This window comes from Phlebotomus papatasi, chromosome 3 (assembly GCF_024763615.1).
Source record: "Phlebotomus papatasi isolate M1 chromosome 3, Ppap_2.1, whole genome shotgun sequence".
Lineage (NCBI taxonomy): Eukaryota > Metazoa > Arthropoda > Insecta > Diptera > Psychodidae > Phlebotomus > Phlebotomus papatasi.
In genome coordinates, this window is record NC_077224.1 from 49,447,272 (window position 1) to 49,467,457 (window position 20,186).

Consider the following 20,186-nt stretch of genomic DNA (forward strand, 5'->3'; position numbering starts at 1 on the left):
TATTCCAGAGGCCAAACGGTTAGAGATATCGACCTCAGGTTTTTGATGACTGCCGTAAGTCTACATTAAATAAAGACGCTTTTTAAGCATAACTAATTCCTTTTTGGATTTTTAAGGTCTAAAATGTAACTGTTATGTATGGCTTCGTTCCACATCTCTTTAGATAAGGCAGGATTTATTCAAAAGATCTTTAAATATCTAACAATTCTAACCCAATCCTAGCCAGGGATTAATTGATAATGAGCCAATAGGGGAAAGCACTCTCCCTTCGAATAATGTGACGTGACGTTCTTTATTTTTCCTAAAAGACTTACACATAGTTATCTATAATTGATGATAACCTAACTAAATGTGTAAAAAAAAGAAAATTCACATTTCGAAGGCATGGACGTTCGAATGAAGAGTATTTTCCCCTAACTCATTGATCCACCAGAAATTTCATTGTTCTCTTTTTTTTATACTTGAGTAAGTTTTAGTTTAATTAATCAATCGTGATGAGCCATTTGTAAACACCAAACTCTATGAACTGTCCTTAAGAATTGTAATTCGATGTTTTTTCTACGTTTTGTATGATAACGAATTAACGTAAAGTAAGTATAAAACTAGGCTAACCCTTGCACATTCAAAGACATTTTGGAACATTCACTTTTATTCGATCCAATAGATTGATATTTGAAATATACTTCTTGATCATTAGAATTAAAATCGAATCAAGTCATAGACATTCTATACTAATGCGTCTCGATTATACATTTTTCTCAACACATTTCCCAACAGCACGATAAGGAATAACACGTTTTTATCTTACTCACACCTCTCTTTTCCTTCCTCAACAAAGAGACACCTCAACTTAGTGCCACTCTTCTTACCACCTTGATCGTACTTTAAACAAATCTGACAAGGGGATTAGTGCGATTAAAGAGGCAGAAAAGGCACACACAATATCCAATTCTATGATTTTTTGTCCCTTTTACCATGGCGGTTACTTTACGCAATCATTAATTGATTTCCATCAGAAATTGTCTTGGTATTTGAAGGTATTGGAAGTTGTGAGAAGTTGGCTGGAAAAGAGTTTTGATGTTATTTTTTTTTTCGTCTTTCTTGTCTTGTATCAGTGACCCCCAAATTGACATACACGTAAGAATATCTCAGTGTCTAAGATACTACCTTCACGGATACAATGAGGGAAAAAATAGCACAGATATTTGACAGTAAATCGCGACAGAGGCACAAAAAGGAGGTTGAGGAACAACAAAAAATTTAATCAACTTTATCAAAAATTCATCAGTGTACGTGCTGAAAGAATTTCAACATTTGAGCAAAGCAAATATGTAATTAGATTTGCGTAATACATAAAAGCGTTTTATGCGTTATCAAAAAGAATTTCTTATCTGAGGTTTCAACCAATTTAGCTGATACCGCGTACCACCAACACTGACCCAATAAATTGACAAAGTGTTTTACACAAGTCGATCATTATCCCGGAAAGTGAAAAATCATAGTTTCAAGTCACATTTTTCCAGAAACCAAACATCAAAATCGATAATGAACTTTGGTGACTATCTCTACGCATTTCTTCCAGAGTGTCTCTGCTTTTTTTCTGTCTTGTCCGTCATTCAACACCTTATCAGAAGGTCACACTGTCAATATATCAAATTGTGGGCTTGAACTTCTCCGAAAGCACATTTGTGCCTTTCACAAAAATCAATGTCGATTGCAAAATATTTGTCAAACAGCAATGTGTGATTTCTTTTGCAATTCTTTTTTTTGTAGATTTTACCAACAATCGGATATTAGACTTTCAATGCCCATTATCTGCTGAGGAAACAATTGCTTAAAAATTCTTTTAGAAATAATACTCTCTTTTCGATTTGATTGATCGATTTTTAATTTTTTTTCTCTGTAATACTTCAGCTTCATACTTGGTTTATCAAAAATAGACATTCCTCTGAGATTAATCTAACAAAATTTATTGACGAGGAAGATATAATAAAAGAGTGACTCGTTGAAAATACTAAAGGTTATAAGACTTCTAGGCGTCTAATTAAATGGAAACTTTATGCAAATCTGAAAATTGCAACGATAATATTTTGATATAAATACTTGTTTATGGGCTGGAATTTTTCACAACAATATATACTACAACGTACAGGTGGTCTTGCAAATACTGGTCTGGATATTAAATAAGTGGTTAAGTGCATGCCATGTGGTTAGAGACAAGTTCTCTAAAATTTGGGTATCTCATTTCAGTTCTTGTTCTTTTATTCGGATAAATAAATGCGTTTTAGACATTTTAGGCAAATTAAACAACAAACTAAAAGAGGAAATCCGCAGTGATGAAAAAACAACCTATGACCTCCTTACACTCCTATGGCAGAAACGGGCTTCAGTCCCTACATTTATCAATATGGCTTTTTTTTCTAATTTCCCAAAAGGCAAGATTTTTGGGAAAATTTTGACTTGAAATTATTGTTTTGACAAAATTAACCACAATTTCCTGTTATACAAAATTTGAGACCTTCTAAGAATGGAGTTTAACACCAAGTCTGGAACCCATCGATTTCATATTAGAAAGAATTTTTCAAAAAAATTACTTATTAGAGTTTCATATTTTAGACAAATTAACCTTTAGAATATTCAAAATAAGTAGCCTTGTATGCAGTTTAGAATGGAGCAACCTTCTAAAATCTTATTTCGGAGACATTAGAAGTCGTTTAGCAATCTTTAACAAGTTTAGAGAACAAGTTTAGTAAACACTAATTCTTTAAATCACAAATAAGAGTCAGTTTTAAATTTACTCAAACTTTAATAATTTTTGTTTTCAATCAGAAATATCCAAAGTCCAACAAAGTGTGTATTTCAAAAATTAAGAAACTATGTATAGACAGATGTAACACTTTTGAATTTAAAATATCAAAATTCAAACTTATTAGAATTAAAAATTAAATCAAATTTTAATAGTTGAATATTAGTAAGCCATATCACGGACTTTGACTAAAAAAAATTAAAAATCTCAAAATAGAATTTAATAGTTCCTCACGAAATTCAAAATGAAAGGCTCAGAGTCGTAACTTTCTTCAATTCAAAATTGGATAGTAAAAAAAACTTTTTTTAAAAATTCTTAGAAATTTTAAATCGGAGCTTAGATTTTTAAAATTAGGTTTTGTTTAAAATTCTTTCAAATAAAACTTAAAGGACTGTGCATTAAAGCTTATTTTGGTAAGCATTAAATTTCTTCTGTTAAAAAATCTTGAATTTAAAAACAATTTAAATAGGTTTAACATTAAGGATTTACAGTTCAGTTGATGTATAGCTTGTTGCGTTTTGCACTAAAAGAACTTATACAAATTAGATTTTTAAAATTAAAGGTAACATCTCCTAATTTTTAAATAAAGAAATCTTAATAATTTTGGATAATATTCGTTTTCAAAATTAAGAATTTCTTATTAAATTAAAATTAAAGGCAAATACAAAAAACTGACATTTTCAATTAGAGAAGTTGTAATGAAGTTTGTTGCATTCGTTGCATTTCACTTAAGAAGTTTAATGCGACCAATATGATATTTAAACTAGACGTTTAGCCCATAGTTCCGAAGGTCTTTAATATATCATCAATAAGCAATTGCTTAATATAGGTACATAAAATATATATCTTTTAATTTCGCCAGTTTAAAAACAGAATTCTTAAGCCATATGGGTATACCTTATGCGGCTTATCAAAGTTTCCAAAAATCTCAAAATTAACACTAAACCTACCAAGCCCCGGTCAAATTGACCGGTTTAAAATTAACACAAATTTAAACGGTATAATGTCACTATAAAACTTTATGAATTTCTTAAAATATGCATGTAATATATTTTTCAGTGTTTAAATTTTAATTTTTTGCTCTTTTCCAAGACAAATTTGTTGAGTATCTTACCCTGCCGCGGTTTGGCATTTGACCGAAAAACGACCAAAAACGGGCGGTGGGTTTAGTATTAGTAACAAAGGATTTTAATGTTTTTTTTTTTCTAACGTAGTGACTTATTAGATCTTAATGTAAGTTTCAGACCTAAGGCTTAGTCCTTTGGCTTAACCCTTTAAGGACGAGACAATTTTTACTGTCAGAAAATCATCAATAAAAATGAAACAAAAAAACAAATAAATTATGTATAATGTTCGATAAAAATAACTTTAGCTAGTCAAGAAAATCATTTTCTCTATGGGTCACGGGTGACCCAATCATCTATAAAGAGTTAACTTCTCTAAATTATTAACAGTCAAGATTTTTTGGAACATTTTGATTTAGAGTAAGATAATAAATGTTAATGGTCCATAAGATTCCGAAAAATTGATTAAATTTTGCTTGTTAATTAGGATTTTTAGAACTTTGGGATCTGTTCTAAACCCCTAGTTTGAAAGTCAAACTTAAACCTAAATTTCCTAAAAAAAAATCTATGCTAATAAAAAAAACAAGTTAAATCATATGGCTAAGCCTTGGGTCTGAACTCTGAAGTCTGAACTCTGCAGGCCTATTAGATCCGAAAACCGTTTAAAGGTTTAACGAAGAGGTATAATGAAATATCGAAATGCGTTTTTTTATTAATGGGGAGGTGGGTCCAAGTTGGACCTAGCCATAATTTAATTTAGATCCTTAATTGTTTTGTCCATCTAAAATTACATTAATGTTACAGTCCAGATTCCTTTAGAAATGCGCGGAAAAATAGGGTCTTCAATCTAACAATCTAGGACAATATAATATAGCCCCATCTCCTCCTACTCTTAAGGCCTAAACTAACTAAGTTAAGCCGTATCTCGCTTAAGTCGTAAGTGTCTAGGGAATTACTTTCGCATCCCAAGTAAAGTTTTATTAGGACTTTAGTCTGTTCGGATAAGATACACATACATAAATACATACATATGGGCTTCAGACTGGAGATTTAGCCCGTAGTCCTTCCGAATGTTTCGAAATATTGATCTAATCTTAAATCTAAATTTTCTTATTAAAAATTTTTGCATGATAAGAAATTATAGAAGTAAAGCCATGTGGCTCGTTAAACCTAAAGTCTGAAGCTCGTATAATCCCAGTCTTTAGAACCTTCAGACTTTATGCCACTACTCTAGGACAAAAATCACTGCAAAAACCAGTTATTAGTCATATGCCCTAGACACACTTACGACTTAAGCCGAGAGACGACTTAGTGAAAAATTATGGAAATGTAGTTTAACCATTATTTTTAATATAATTACGCTAAGCCGTCTCTCGGTTAATCCTCTGGTCTGTCAAGGCCCTTATAGGTTTTACATGGTTTTCAGATTTAGACTGGCAGTTAATTCAAGCCCTGAATGTACAGGAATATTATGCCCTTGACACACTTGCGACTTAAGCCAAGAGAGTAGTGGAAAATGATGGAAATGTACTTTAATCACTATTTCGAATATAATTACGCTAAATCGTCTCTCAGCTAATCCTCAAGTCTATCGAGGACTTTAAGAAACAACTAAACAGACTCATCAGACGCTCAAGAATCTTGCCTGATAAGAAGTTACAACAGGGTAAGTGTGCCAAATTTCGGCATAGTTGCATGCAAGCGCCAAAGTCTCAAGTTTGAAATGTAATATCTTTAATAGAAATTTTTTTTATTCCTTCTATACTTTAGAAGTGTTGCTTAGACCCTTGTAGACAGATTATCGTCTTTATTTACTTTAAAATCGTTCTAACACATTTTAAAATGAATAAAAATGTAGACATAGCTTTGGTGCCCTATTCCGGCCACCTTCATTCTCATACATCCTTGCCCTTCGGGAATTCTTCCAATGTCTTTTTCACGTCATCTCGTTTGTCGATGCTACATTTTTTGTTATTCTTTTGCATTGTATAATCTCTAGAGTATGTAAAACCTAAAAATTCATGGAAATTCGAGGAACAAAAAAGGTGGCCGGAATTGCAAGCTGGCCGGAATTTGGCACACTTACCCTAAGCCATCTGGTTAAACCTAAAGTCTGAAGTATGTATTAATTAGGCAATAGGGTGACTCAACGCAAGAACTTTAGAACCTTATTTAAATATTAGATGACAAATTGGTTTAAGACTCCATTTCCTAGGAAACTTATTTCTTGTTCTAAATTTATCTTCCGAACCTAAAGAAAATCACTCAATTTCCTCCAGATGATTAACCATCGACAATTGTGGTTTTAGAAGCAATTCTGTGGATTTCCCTGCCGCGTCAGACGGTAAACATCGCACTATCTCAAGATTTTGGGCAAACAGAGTGTCTGGAGCGTCTGGAGATGTTTGTCTCCAGCGGGATTTGTGAACTAAAGAGGATAGAGAACTCACCTGGCAAAAGGAGTCTGTTCCACATCGTAGATGTCATTGATATCCTCATGTACGATGAGTCCCTGGAGGCGCTCTTCGGTGACTTCCAACCAGCCGTCTCCGACATGCCGGATCCCATCGGATATCTGCATTGTGTCCAAAAACTTCTTTGCACCTGCTCTTGTTCTTTTTCTTGGTGGCTAATATTATCTCCCGAAAAAAAAATTGTAATTTGTATGTTCTTCCTGTCTCACAGAGAATCGTGCTTCTCTTTCACATTCTCCAGAAAAGGGGCACACACACAGAAAACACGGTCAAAAAGTGCAGCTTTGTGTTCTTGGAAGGGAAGACCCCTTGTCCGGATGTAAGAGTGAAGAGACAAGAGAGACTCCGGGAGAATCGCGAGAAAAAAGGCGACTTTGAAAGGCCGTTTCACCAACACACATTCACTCTTCTCCAGCCAACACACAAAATGCTCTTTATGGGGCGAAAAAGCGAGCAGCTGCCTGTTTTTAGCAAAATCACACACAAAATCCAAAGAAAATCCTGTTTTGGGGCACACAGAGTGTTCTATGATTGTGCTAGGACAATTCTCAATGCACTAGAATGTCCACAGTGGTTGTTTAAGGGGCTGATTTCGGCGACAAATATTGAATTATTACAATCAATCTAACACCACGCCCGCCCGAATGTACAAAAATTCGCTGCGCTAGCAAAACAACTTTACTCACTCACGTCCGAAGTACAACTGACACACCGCCTTCAACAATCGGCCACTAAACTGACAGCCCGATTGCACTTCGAAGATTGACGATCGCGAGTTCGTTTGGGTGACTTTATGCGAAAAATACCCAAAATTTTGGGTGGAATGTTTGAATTTCAACGAATACAAAACACCACTAGAGGTCGCTACTGCACCACTGCAATACAAATTGAAAATTAATCGAATTCAACGTCCATGCGTGCGTTTTAAAATAAAACGAATTTTTCGATTAAAAATAGAGTTTCCAAAAGAAAAATATTTCAATCGCAATTTTTGATATGATTGAAAAAAGATTTTAGCATTTATAAAAGATATCTAAAAACAGTCTTGAACATTTTGAATTAATAAAAAAATAGTCTGCAAAAAAAAATTCTAGGGACAACATAACTCATTTTTTTGTCACAAATAAAATAAAAATGTGGATAAATAATGAGGAAATTTTGAAAGTATGTGAAAAGGGACAGATAATCCTAACCGGCTTATGTAGGTGAGATCCTTAACGTGAGCTAACTCGGAGTGCATGCAAATTCGATTTGGAGCTGAAGTTGGGAGACGCCATTCAGTTATTTTGAATCAAATTCGTGAAATTATACAAATTTTGTATTTAAACCAAAATATCAAGGATTTGGATGAACTGGCACAAAAGTAATATATGGGTGAAATGTAGACCAGAATGTTCTCTATAATTTTCCCATAGAACATGATCTCATCGATTACTCAGAAGCCAAGATAAGCGAGGTTTTTTGTTTCTTAACTCGTTTTTTCATCCAGAGTGCCCCAAGTAGTCATTTGTTGAACTTCAACTATATCAAAGAATTGTTGTCTTTTGTGGGACTTTCCATTTAAAACCATATTTTAAGTGTCTTTGTGGAGTAGAGGCAGTCAAATTGGCATCTGAGTGATTTCAAAGCGTTATTATTGGATAAATCAATTTTTTCACACTTAAACGGCAAAATCGGAGTGATAGCGTAGTCTGAGTGGAAAATGATGTATGGACGAAATGTAGAGACAAATGTGCTCTACAATTATGTCGAAGTAATCATCAAAATCGGTTCAGCGACAATCGAGATAATTGAGGTTATGTGATATTGAAATTGGTTTTTCGACTGTGGCGCCCCTGGTGTTGGTCCCACGAAGTTCAAATATTCTAGAAAGTTGTAGCATTTGGTGAGATCTTTCGTTTAAGCCCTAATTCATCAAAATCGGTCACATAGAACCGGAGATATGATTTTTTGAATTTCGTGAACTTTGACCCCTCATATCTCCGGTTCTATTGAAACCACAGCGCACATACGCACCATTTTGGAAACGTCCTAGACTGGACTACAACATACTAAAATTTCATTAACTTGCACAATGCCGTTTTTGAGAAAAGTGACTTTGAATTTCGATGAATTTTGACGCTATCACAGCGCCACCTGTGGTGACTTTTTGAACTTCCATCTGAAAGTGCTCATTGAGACGAAACCAAAAAGGTAAAATTTAGGTCGCTATGTTAGTTAGAACCGGAGATAGAGGCCGGTCAATGTTCGAAATTTGACCCCTTATAGCTCGGGTCAGGGGTTTTAGATCGACTTAAGGTTTTTTTTGTTTGATAGGTACAATCAACGGCTACAACATACTAAAATTTCAGCCCGATGCACAATGGAATTTTTGAGTTATTTAACTTATAAGATTTAAAAATTTTCTTTTTAATAATAGCGCCCCTAGCGGTGGTTTTATGAACTTACGATGTTAGAAGGGGAAGTGGCATTTCACGAGAGCTTTCCAAAAAGCCCTCACTTTTTAAATTCTGACAATTAGAACCGGAGTTATGGCCATTTTAAGAAATTTTTTTGGACCCTTATAGCACGGGTCAGGGGGTCAGGGGACCTTAAGTTTGGTATTGATGGAAAGCTCTAAGGCCCAGCTATAACATACTAAAATTTGAGTCCGCTGAATGCCATAGGGGCGGAGCTATTGAGAAAACAAAAAAAGGGGGGTCTTCAAAATGGCGGAAGGAGGGGTGGGGGGTGGGGGATCAATGCACCAAGTTGCAATTTTCACCCGATATATAACCTTTGCCGAAAACCGCAAGTCGATATCTTTTTTAGTTTAGGAGCTATTAAGCTCCAAAGAGCGGCCGGCCGGCCGGCCGGGAACGTACAATAGCCACATATATATTCGTGATCAGGAAGTGGCGAAACACATTTTGGCCAAGTTTGAGGTCGATCGGACGACATGAAATTTTGTTAGGATTATAGTAGGTGAGATTGTTAAGAATCTCACCTAATATTAAGGAAAGTCTTAAAAATTAGCACATAAAAATTGTCTATTTTAAGATTGTTTGGTATAAAATTGACTTAAACTATTCCCTAGTTTTTGGCTAAACTATAATGGTTAAAGATGTGAAATCGTACTCGACTATTAGTTTGAATCTCTAAAAGGGGTGGCAAAGCGTCCCAGGCTTTGCGAAATGGTCGAACTCTTACTTATATGCTATACCTCAAAAGTACTTTCGCACCATTTACCGTTTATAGGTACTCACTCAACCGATTTGAATCGATTCACAAATCACTCTATAGATTCCACAAAATAGTTTAAAGAGTAATAAAAATTATATTCCAACAAAAATTACTTATCGGTAAATAACCGGTTCATTACCGGTTCACAACCGATTTGAACCGATTTATAAATCAATCAAAATATTTCGCAAAATACACCTCAGGAGGAATTTAATTGAATTTCGTATAAAAATTATTTATCGGTTGTGAAGCGGTTCATTACCGATTCAAAACCGATTGAAACCGGTTTACTTTTGTCGGAAATTCCAAGACCTTTCCAACGAGCCCAAATATGAACTTATTAGCTTGATAAATGCGCTCTCTAGTGTCTTTTTAATCTTTGACGAAAGGACGAAATCTTAAGTACGAAATCTCCGCCTGGGGGATAATCTCTAAAACATAACCAAAAATTAAAAAATAGCACGACGCGTTTTCGAGCAATCCCAAAAAAACATGGTTTTGGAGGGGAAGGGGAGGGGTGGTCGGAAAATGAAGGGCATGTTAACGATTCTTGGGTCGACTTATAGGGGGGTCCCCTGAAAGTCCCAAGTCGCTATCTCTCACCGTTTGGCCTCTAGAGCTGATGACAGCCGGACGTACAGACGGACAAACAGCCAGCGTGACGCCAAAAAACTCGAAACTTCAGATTTCCAAAATTCTACCAAAATACGACTCCTTGGAGGGTAAGGAGTCGAAATATAACTCAAAATCGAGAGATTATATATACTGTTCTCTCCGTGGGGTTCGAGCAGTAAAAGTTAATAATAGTCCTTAAATCCTTTTATGATATTTCATATCCTTAAAAGGCGTAAGTAACCATTTGCGTGAGGAACTAGGAGCAATTAAAAAAAAAGCCTTTCTAAAGACAATTTCCCCTATATCATGGCAAAACGTCAAAATTTTTTAAGACGGCAATTTTTGACGAAAATTGCTTCTTTGGAACAGTTTTTAGATCAGAAATATTTCATAAAGACAAAATTCACATCCTTTTCTTTAAAATTGATACTGGTGAATATTTTCTAAATAATTTGGATTTTTTGAATACGAATCCGAAATCTATTTTAGAATTTCACAAAGGTTCTTTTCTCCAGAAATCCTTTTATTAAAAATGGCCACTTGGGGTAAAAAGTAACAAAAGGTATAAAGCAAAACGTAACAAAAAAGCGAAGCAATTTCTGATATCTCACGGCGAAAAGAAACATCATTATCATGTCTCGCCGCTTGTTGTTTGCATTGGTCAAACGACTAGCAGTCTTTTGTGTGTTTTTTTTTTTTCTAATACAACTTGAAAAGCGCTTTCCTCGTTTTCGCACTTTTCTCGCAGAGAAAACGATATTTTACAAAGATGTAGATGAATAAATTTTCTATGAAAATATGTTCTTTAGGTATTTTTTCAAATTTACGGAAGCCTGTAGTGAAGCGAATCAAAATATGATAATACCTAATGTCTGATACTATTTGCCCCAACATTTTTGAGAATAGTCACAAAATTACCTTTTTGGAAATTGGCTCGATAAACGTATTTCTTTACAAAATAGAGCAAAATTACTTTCACAAAGTTGTAGAGCGGTAAATTTCCTATAAAACTGCGCTAATTAAAAAATTTTTGAAGCAATCGAGTAGCTTGTAAAAAAATAAAGTAACCGTTTTGTGACTTTTTGCCCCAGTCTCCCCTATGTAAACTTGATATGTGTATGCAGATGAAGAAAAAACCGTTGTACTTCAAAAAGTTTGTCGCCCGAATTTCTCTCTAATTCGGGTGAAATTTCAGTCCCAAATGCCTGAATTTGAGAGAGTCTACTGTATGCCTATCCTTCTGAGTCGTGCACTTCTTCTTCTTCTTCTTTTGAACATCACAATTAAAATTACTTCGCTTCGCAGTCCAATTTTGAGACCGAAAGAGTGAAATAGTCTTATGCAAATATTTTGAGAAAGTAAGAGAAGTGAATTTTGATTATGAAATTTTCCTGATCTAAAAGGTGTGCCTGAGCCATAAAAAACATTTTAGTCAGAAAAAATGAAAATCGTATATAATGGCCCTTGGGGCTCCGGCCTTGACTCCGGCACACCTTTTAGATTAGAAAATTTTCATGAAATCAAAATTCAAATCACTTTCTTTCTCAAACACTTTGAATAGATCTGTTCCACTTTTTCGATTTCTTCTTCTTTTTTTGAACGTCACATCAAATTTAATTTAAATTCAATTGAATTTTAAGTGAGAAAGAGTAGGACAGACATATGCCACACATTTGAGAAAGAAATGGATGTAAATTTTGAATTTAGTTTTCATGCAGTTTTCCTAACCTAAATAAAGGTGTGCTGGAAGCATAACTTCTTAATTTTTCCCTTGTTAATAAATACACTATAACTTACCGATTATCTTTTTTTTCATTTTTACTTACCATTTTTATCAAAATACTTACCAATATGCTGCAGTCATATTTTTTTCTAGAATTCGAAAAGCATCCAATTTTTCTTAAATTAATTTTTTACTGATTGTTTCAAAAATTTTGCTGGCATGTTTAAATTTTTACAGACGAAATTAATTAATTTGCTGCATAAAATAATTAAAAAACACCAAAATCTTTCAATATTTTTTCGCATTTATTTGTCATTTCCTCGTCATTCTAAGACACTTAAAATAATCCATTTAACAAAACTGTACAAAATAAAAAATTCATGTAATTTTTTTATGCGATTCATTTGTCAAAGAATTTACTGGCATTTGAAGGAATCAAAAATCGCGAAAGGAATGTGATTTTGCCTCATTTAAAAATTCCTCAATCATTTTCGTATAATTTCTAATATTTTATAAACACTCTAGCTAACATCATCATAGTTCCTTTAGTATTTTCATTTAAACTTGACTAGAATTACGGTGTGGAATACTTGTAACATTGTGTCTCGTGGAGAGATTTTTCTTAATTTTTTTCTTTTTTCTTTTTCGTGAGACCAGAAAGTGAGTAAAATTCTTATTATTTATTACTTTTACAAAAATTTTTTAATTCTTCACAAAGAAAAATTAATCAAATGGTTTTTTTTCTTTCTTAGATCATAAGGCCAATCGGTAGAAATTGAAATCGATTTTGATTCTTAGACTCTTTTTCAATGTTAAAATTGTTTTAATGTTATTCGTCTCGCCGGTTGTTCAAAATTTCGGGCAAGTATTTTTAAATTATTTTAAGATTTTCGAGGATTTCCCTAACTAATTCCGAAATATCAATAATTAATTAAAAAAAAGGAAATATAATATAAAAAATACTATTATAGGAATGTCTCTAGAATAAATTAAATACATCTCGGACTTCCGCAGGACATTTCCACGGAATGTCCGACAATCTCAAAATCCAATAATTTATAAAAAGGAATTTTTTTTCTTCCAAAAATAAAAATAAAATAATCCCAAATATCTTTTAGCCCTGAACTTCCGGGAGAAATTGCGTGAAATTTACTACGACACAGCTACAGCGACTTTGCGATCCGCTCGCATTACAACAGGAGAGGGGAGTCAGGAAAAAGTTCCAGCAACACATTCACTCGATGCCAAAGGTATTGGTCTCCTCAACGGCCAGCAGAAGCTTCTCATGGAGGATCTCAGGAGTGGGATAGGGCGGCAAGTCGAGTCGATTGAAGCAAGTGTGCGCTCTGGGCAGTGCATTGGGTTTTCCCCACTTCTCCACGCAGAAGCGTCGAGGCCCCGTTGAGCCCCTCAGCGCCGAAAAGCCATCGTAGGGAATGCTAGAGGTGCCCGTGACAAATTGCAGCAGTCTCAGTCGTTGTTCATTTGTAAACTTCTCAATCACCTTCCAAACCCAAAAAGTATTCCATGATTAAATTATGATTTTGCATTTTAAAAAAAAAGTATAAGAGATGAAAAGAGAGATGGCAAAGCGTCCAAGTACCTTAAAAGTACTTCCGCATAATTTACCGTTTACCAGTTCTCAGCCGATTTGAACCGATTCATAAATCACTCAAAAGATCCTTCAAAATTGTTTTAAAAGTAATAGAATTGATTTTCAGATAAAAATTATATATCGACTATGAACCGATTCATTACCGGTTCAGAACCGATTGGTACCGGTTCAGTTTTATAGGAAATTCCAAGACCTTTCCAACGAGCCAAGGATGACTCTATTCGCTAGATAAATGCGTTCTCTAGTGTCTTTTTAACCTTTGACCTTGAAAAACCGTTGGTCAAATATCCCCCTGGGTAATCTCTAAAAGACATAGGGGAAACTGGGGCACCACCAAACATGGGGTAGCACTAAACACTGCGATTTTTTAATCAGATATTCGACTTCTAAGGACAAGACCTATAGGAATTTATAGGCACTATAAGGATGTTTGTCTACTGAAGAAATGGTTGAGTGAGATAGTCCAAGTAGTTAAGAAATAAAAAATTGTGTTTGGTGCTACCCTGTGTTTGGTGGTGCCCCAGTTTCCCCTATCCAAAAATGAAAAAAAATCGCACGACGCGTTTTCAAGCAATACCAAAAAACATGGTTCAACCGATTCATAAATCACTCAAAATATTCCCCAAAATACTTCTAAGAGTAATAGAATTGATTTTTGGGTAAAAGTGGCTTATCGGTTCATAACCGGTTTATTACCGGTTCACAACCGATTTGAACGGATTTATAAAACACTTAAAACATTGCCCAAAATACCTTAGGAATAGGAATAATACAATTGAATTTCGGATAAAAAATAGTTATCAGTTATAAACCGGTTCATTACCGATTCAGAACCGATTGGTACCGGTTCAGTTTTATAGGAAATTCCAAGACCTTTCCAACGACCCCAAACATGACCCCATTCGTTTGATAAATGCGCTCTCTAGAGCCTTTTTAACTTTTGACCTTGAAACCCCGTTTTAACTTTATCCTTAAAATTAATTTTTAACTTAATCCTTTAAAACAATATCTTTTGACAAAAATTTCTTAAAAATTCCCTACATTTTTATCAAAAGTAATTAGAACCAGTGATAAGTCCAGATAAGCTTATGGTAGCTGAGATTCTTTACAGTCAGCTTCGGAGTCCTTGGAACTCGGGGTGCTTGTAATTGCAACTCGGAATGCTTGAAAATTCGAATGTTCAAACAGGGAAGTTTCGTTGCTGATTATTGTTCGCGGGAACAGCTTAAATTTTACTGTTTACGGGAATTGTTTAAATTTTGACTTTAACACTTCACGGGAACAGTTCAAATTTATTGTTTATAATGTTCATAGGAACAGTTAGAACTTACCGTTCCCAGGTATAGTGTAAATTTTACTGTTCGCGGGTTTTAGCGTTCATGGGAACAGTTAAAATTTAATGTCAGAGCTTACTTAGAAAATTGGAAAATTTTCTTTATAATAATAATGGCGCCCCTAGCGGTGGTTTCACGAACATCCCTTCTTACAAGGGAAGTACTCGAGTCATCAAATTCATATAAATTTGGGGCTTTGTTCAACTACGCAGAAAGGCATCAAATTAAACGTAGTATATTCAAAAAGTGCGAAATTTGGTTATTTGTTTTTAAATTCCCCAAAGTTGAAAATATGCAGCACATAATAAAGAAAATTCGAATGAGATTGCATGCAACGCTCGCTCAGCGGTACAGCGCAGGACATTCGACGGGAGTGTCGCGGGTTCGATCCCTGAAGTCACATATTTGAGATTTCTGGCAATTCAAATGACAATGAATTTTGTTAAACAAATCAACTAAGACGTACTTTATTTTCATAAAATCATCAAGTAAAGGGATTTCACTGAAAAAACAATGAATTGCATTTTCGAACTCAATGATATGACAAAAAAGCTCGAATGGTATTGTCAGGTGCCGAACTCACGCGTGGCAATGCCACGAAAATTACAGAATTCCCCTACAGATCAGGGAACATCGAGGGAGGAGTGCGACCCACTGTAGGAAAGGTCTCGACATCAGCTACAACATACTACAATTTAAAGATAAAGCATTGTCTAGTTTTCAAAATATTCGAAATCGAATTTTCGAAAATCGATTTTTCGATTAATCAAACCTTCGATTAAATCGGATGAAATTGGGTGTTAAAAAAGTTGTAGGGTTCAACGAAAGCTTTCCAAAAATTACAAACACTAAAATTTTTCAGAATCAAAAATATGGCCTTTTGCAAATTCAAAAAATTCAATTTTTGACCCCTTACAGCTCGGGTCAGGGGGTCGGAGGAGCTTATTTTTTATTTATAGAAAACTCTTAGGCCTTGCTATAACATTCTAAAATTTCAGATCGATCGGTGCCATAGGGCTAAGTTATTGAGAAAACAAAATTTGGTATTATTCCAAAATGGCGGAAGGAGATGGTGGGGAGTGGATCTGACGGTTTCCAGAACTTAGATTTTTGTTTTTCCCAGTTTGTCTTTTGCATCTTTGTCTTCAGTAATCTTTGCTTTTTTGAAACTTTGTCTTTGGAAATCTTGTTGTCAAAACGTGTTAAACCAAAATTTAAGCCCGATCTGACCAGGTCGGATTTCACCTGTGATCACAAAAGATGAGATTGTAAAGAATCTCAGCTAAAAGCAACTTATCAAGAATTAAAATTAAAGTACATTTCAATTAAATATAAATTATGAAAAATGGATGGATATCTGTCAAAATTATTTTTCAAATGTTCTTTTAAACAGGAAATTTTATTTTTCGCCAGAACAGTATATTTTACTGTTCAAGGGAATTCTTTGAATATTACTGTTCTCGAGAACAGTTTAAATATTACTTTTCCCAGGAGCAGTTTAAATTTCTCTGTTCTAGAAGACAGTTGAACATTTACTGTTCACGGGAACTCTTTAATCCTCTAACGTCTATTTCTTTAATATGCAAGAAAAAGTACAGTAGAGGTCCTCAAATTTGAACATTTGGGGGGTATAGATGACATTTCTCACTATTCTCAAATTTGAACGATATTTTCAAAAATGTAACGCAATTCATGTGAAAAGTAGAAATGTACTTTCCCTAAATTAAGAAAAATAATTTTACAGAATATATCAATGCAATTTATTGTGAAATAAATGGAATTTGTTGCGCAAGTTAATGTAATACGATAATATTGAGGAAACATCGGAGAAAAATGGTTCTAATTCAGACTCCACGAAAAACTCTCATCACATAACCTCATATTTTACATTTTGAATTCACGTCGTTCAAATTTGGGGAGTTCAAATTTGAGAACCTCGACTGTAGTGAGATAATTTTTTCTAGACTAATTATGGTCCAATGAACTGAAAAATACCATCCATTCTTCAATATCTCATTTAATTTAGGCGTAAAATGCGAAAAAAAATGCAACTCTTTTCGCACTTAAAATTCACATTTTAATTTTTTCCAATTTTCTAACTTAAAATTTACAGCTTAAATTTTACTGTTTGCGGGAATTTTTTAAATTTTAACGCTTCACAGGAACAGTTTAAATTTATTGTTCGTAGTGTTTATAAGAACAGTTAAACCTTACCGTTCCCAGGCATAGTGAAAATTTTACTGTTCTGTGGGTATAATAAGATTTAGCGTTCATGGGAACAGTTTAAATTTAATGTCAGAGCTAATTAACTAAGAAAATTGGAAGAAAATCTTTTTAAACCTTTAGCGACGAGACACTTTTTACGGACTGAAAATCAACAATAATAACAATAATAATATAAACTAATAACATAATAACATAACTAACTAATAACATAACATAACTAATAACATAACTAAAAATAATAAACATAATAACATAACTAATAACATAATCAATGATAAGTCTTACATCTAACCTTGGAAAATCCAACAGAGTCTGATTCGGTGTATTTTGTGCTTCTATGAACGATAGGGACAAAAATAGCCCAAAAATTTAAATAATTTTTCTGACAATACCAATGAATAATATTTTTCGCTTTACGTATGAGTATTGTAGTTTTTATTGCCAAAACGGTTTTTCTTAAAAAGAATTCGAAGTATAAAAAATAAATAAAATCAATTATGGATTTGAGAATTTAAAAATTCGCCATTTTTGATCTTAAATATTTACTACACAGCAAATAACTAAAGACTTGCAAAAAATATTCTAGATTCCTTCAACCTTCTACTTTACAATTATGTACAGACATAAGAAAAAAATAGCTTTGGGTAGTCAGGAAAAATTATTTTCTTTATGGGACACCGGTGTTCCAATCGTCCTTAAAGGGTTAATAAAATCGCCCCTAGCGGTAATTTCACGAACATCCCTTGTTAGAAATAGATGTGGCATTTCACGAGAACTTTCCAAAACGCCCTCATTGACCGAATTCTGACAATTAGAACCGGAGCTAGAGTGTAGAGTCATTTTACGAATAAAATTCTAACCCTTTCTAGCTCGGGTCTGAGAAGTCGGGGGCCGAGGGTCGGGGGACTTTGAGTTTTTCTTTTAATACAAAACTCTAATACCCAAATTTAAGCCCGATCGATGCCATAGGGGGCCAAGCAGTCGAAAAAAGGAGGTTTTTAAAATGGGGAAAGGAAGGGTGGTAGTGGGGGGTCAATGTACAGTAGACTCTCGCTCAATCGGGCGAAAAATTTTGTTGACAATTTTCACGTTTAATTATAAAGCTAATTCGCTCAAATTCGCTGCAGTTCTTCCTATTTTATCGTGATTCTTTATAATTGAGCGCTTTTTGTGGAATTTACAAAGGTTTTGACGCCCAAATTTATCGATAAACCGGATGACATTTTGCCCCAAATGCCCAATTGAGAGACAGTCTACTGTACCAAGTTGGATATCTCAAGTTCGGGAGTTATTATAAGCATGAAAAAGCGGCCAGTCGGAAAATTTTTAAGCCATAATCACGGAGTATCACGTGTAACACTTTGGCAAAGTTTGAGCCCGATCGGAGTACATGAAATTTTGCGACGCTTACAATATCTGATAATGAGTTTCTAAAATATGGGTTCTTTCAAGAAATAGTTCAAAAAATATGTAAAATAACGGAAATGAGTAACGTACCTGCCAGAACCAAATGATGACCTGATGATTGTCGTGATATCCACTGCGATATTCAGTGTTAACTCTCCAATCAGCAATGTCAATCTCTGCCGTTCCAGCAATCACCAGTTCCAGTTCTCTGGCATCAAACACTGACACCAGCCTTGGATCAACCACCTCGTAGAAACCCTTAACCAAGGACTCAGTCTGCTCCTGGACACCCCTTTCCAGTCTCCACTTCACCATTCTCTCCAGATATTCCTTCTTATTCTTCTCATTTACACCCATATTCTTCCCACCAGGTTTCAGTTCTCGCTCCACAACCCTCCCCAGGAGCTCCTCTGTGACACAAAATGTCAGCCCAAGGCTACTTCCGGAACCAATATCATTGTCCCGGATCCACTGAAGTGACTGATGGAATTCACTGTCCAATGACTCAAGGTCACTCAGTGCCACGGGAAGACGCAGCAGGGCCTTGTAGAAGGGTCTCGTGAAAAAGGCATCCAGGAGATACTGATGCACCAACGCCAGACCCAAAACTCTCCCACTGAACCGGAACCAATCATGGGAATTGTCCACAAAGGCCGAAAGTGGAGACACTTGGACGGTGTAAGTGTCATTGGCAGAGTACTCAAAGAGGCCGTAGTAAGGATTAAAGAGCTCCCGACTCAGCAAGAAGAAGAACTCCCGCGAGGGGCCACCGTAATCGAGACCCTCCTCAGTGTCAAAGAGCACAGCCAAACGGCCACGCTGGAGATCTTTTTTATTAGCTGACATTATTCGCCTGAAAGCATCCTCCAGCAAATTCGACCTCCGAATGTGCAGCCTGAAGATGCAAGAAAGCAAAGTGTCAAATTCTTCTAAAGAGAATCATTTTCGCGCGTTCAATTCAAAAGTGCAACATTGCATTTCCATTATTTTTCTTTGTAATTAAAAAATAGGGTAAATTAAGCTAATTCAAAACCTGCTTTAAATGGAAATTTTTCGCTACTCCAAATAGAAACGTTATTGTTTTCATGATAAATACAGTACTAAATTATTATATTTCGCTCCTTGGAAATTACAAGGGGCCAACTCAATCTGAGCCATTTTTCAGGAGACAGCATGAAAGATTCAACTTTGTATTTAAATAATTATCTCATTTAAGTATGTTAATAAAAATAATTTAATTCTTTTCTATTTGAATGAGCATTATTATAAACATCGAAACATACATATTTTTACCTTTCAAAATATGTTTTTTAATGAGTTAGCTCTTTGTCATTCTAAATGATGCGCAAATTTTCATGAAATTAGAATGAAAATGGATCAACTTGCTTGAGTTAGTCCCTTGTTTCACAAAAATTTGAACAATAAATCTATTTTGTGCCCCTTGACTTCAAACAAAACCGCGCAAGCAATCATAAAGAGTAAAATTTTGAAAAAACTTTTCTAATAACGAAATTTATTGACTCATATCATCTGAAATTTTATTAAATTCTCTATCTGAGTGCATTAAAACCTCAAAATCGCCAAAAAGTGAGTTGGCCCCTTGTAATTTTCAAGGAGCGATTTGTATATTTCCTATACCACAGTTTCATTATTTCGTTAATTTTGCTCCAAATGAATCGAAAATCTATTCATATTCACAA

General features: G+C 34.6%; 2 protein-coding genes across 4 annotated transcripts in view; both read right to left on the reverse strand.

The window, feature by feature from the left end:
• The window catches only part of LOC129808073 (death-associated protein kinase related), a 177,221-nt gene extending 170,094 nt beyond the window's left edge, over nt 1-7,127 (reverse strand). Inside the window, exon 1 of the mRNA XM_055857755.1 lies at nt 6,321-7,127. Coding sequence (XP_055713730.1) covers nt 6,321-6,451 — 131 coding nt within the window. The 5' untranslated portion in view covers nt 6,452-7,127. The remainder of the gene's footprint in view (nt 1-6,320) is intronic.
• Nucleotides 7,128-12,190: 5,063 nt separating this feature from the next.
• LOC129808074 (E3 ubiquitin-protein ligase HECW2) overlaps nt 12,191-20,186 on the reverse strand; it is a 92,550-nt gene continuing 84,554 nt past the window's right edge. For all 3 annotated transcript variants that reach the window (XM_055857756.1, XM_055857757.1, XM_055857758.1), the window contains 2 exons: nt 18,577-19,381; nt 12,191-13,408 (listed from right to left, as the gene is read on the reverse strand). In XM_055857756.1, the coding sequence (XP_055713731.1) occupies nt 13,139-13,408; nt 18,577-19,381 (1,075 nt within the window). In that variant the 3' untranslated portion in view covers nt 12,191-13,138. The remainder of the gene's footprint in view (nt 13,409-18,576; nt 19,382-20,186) is intronic.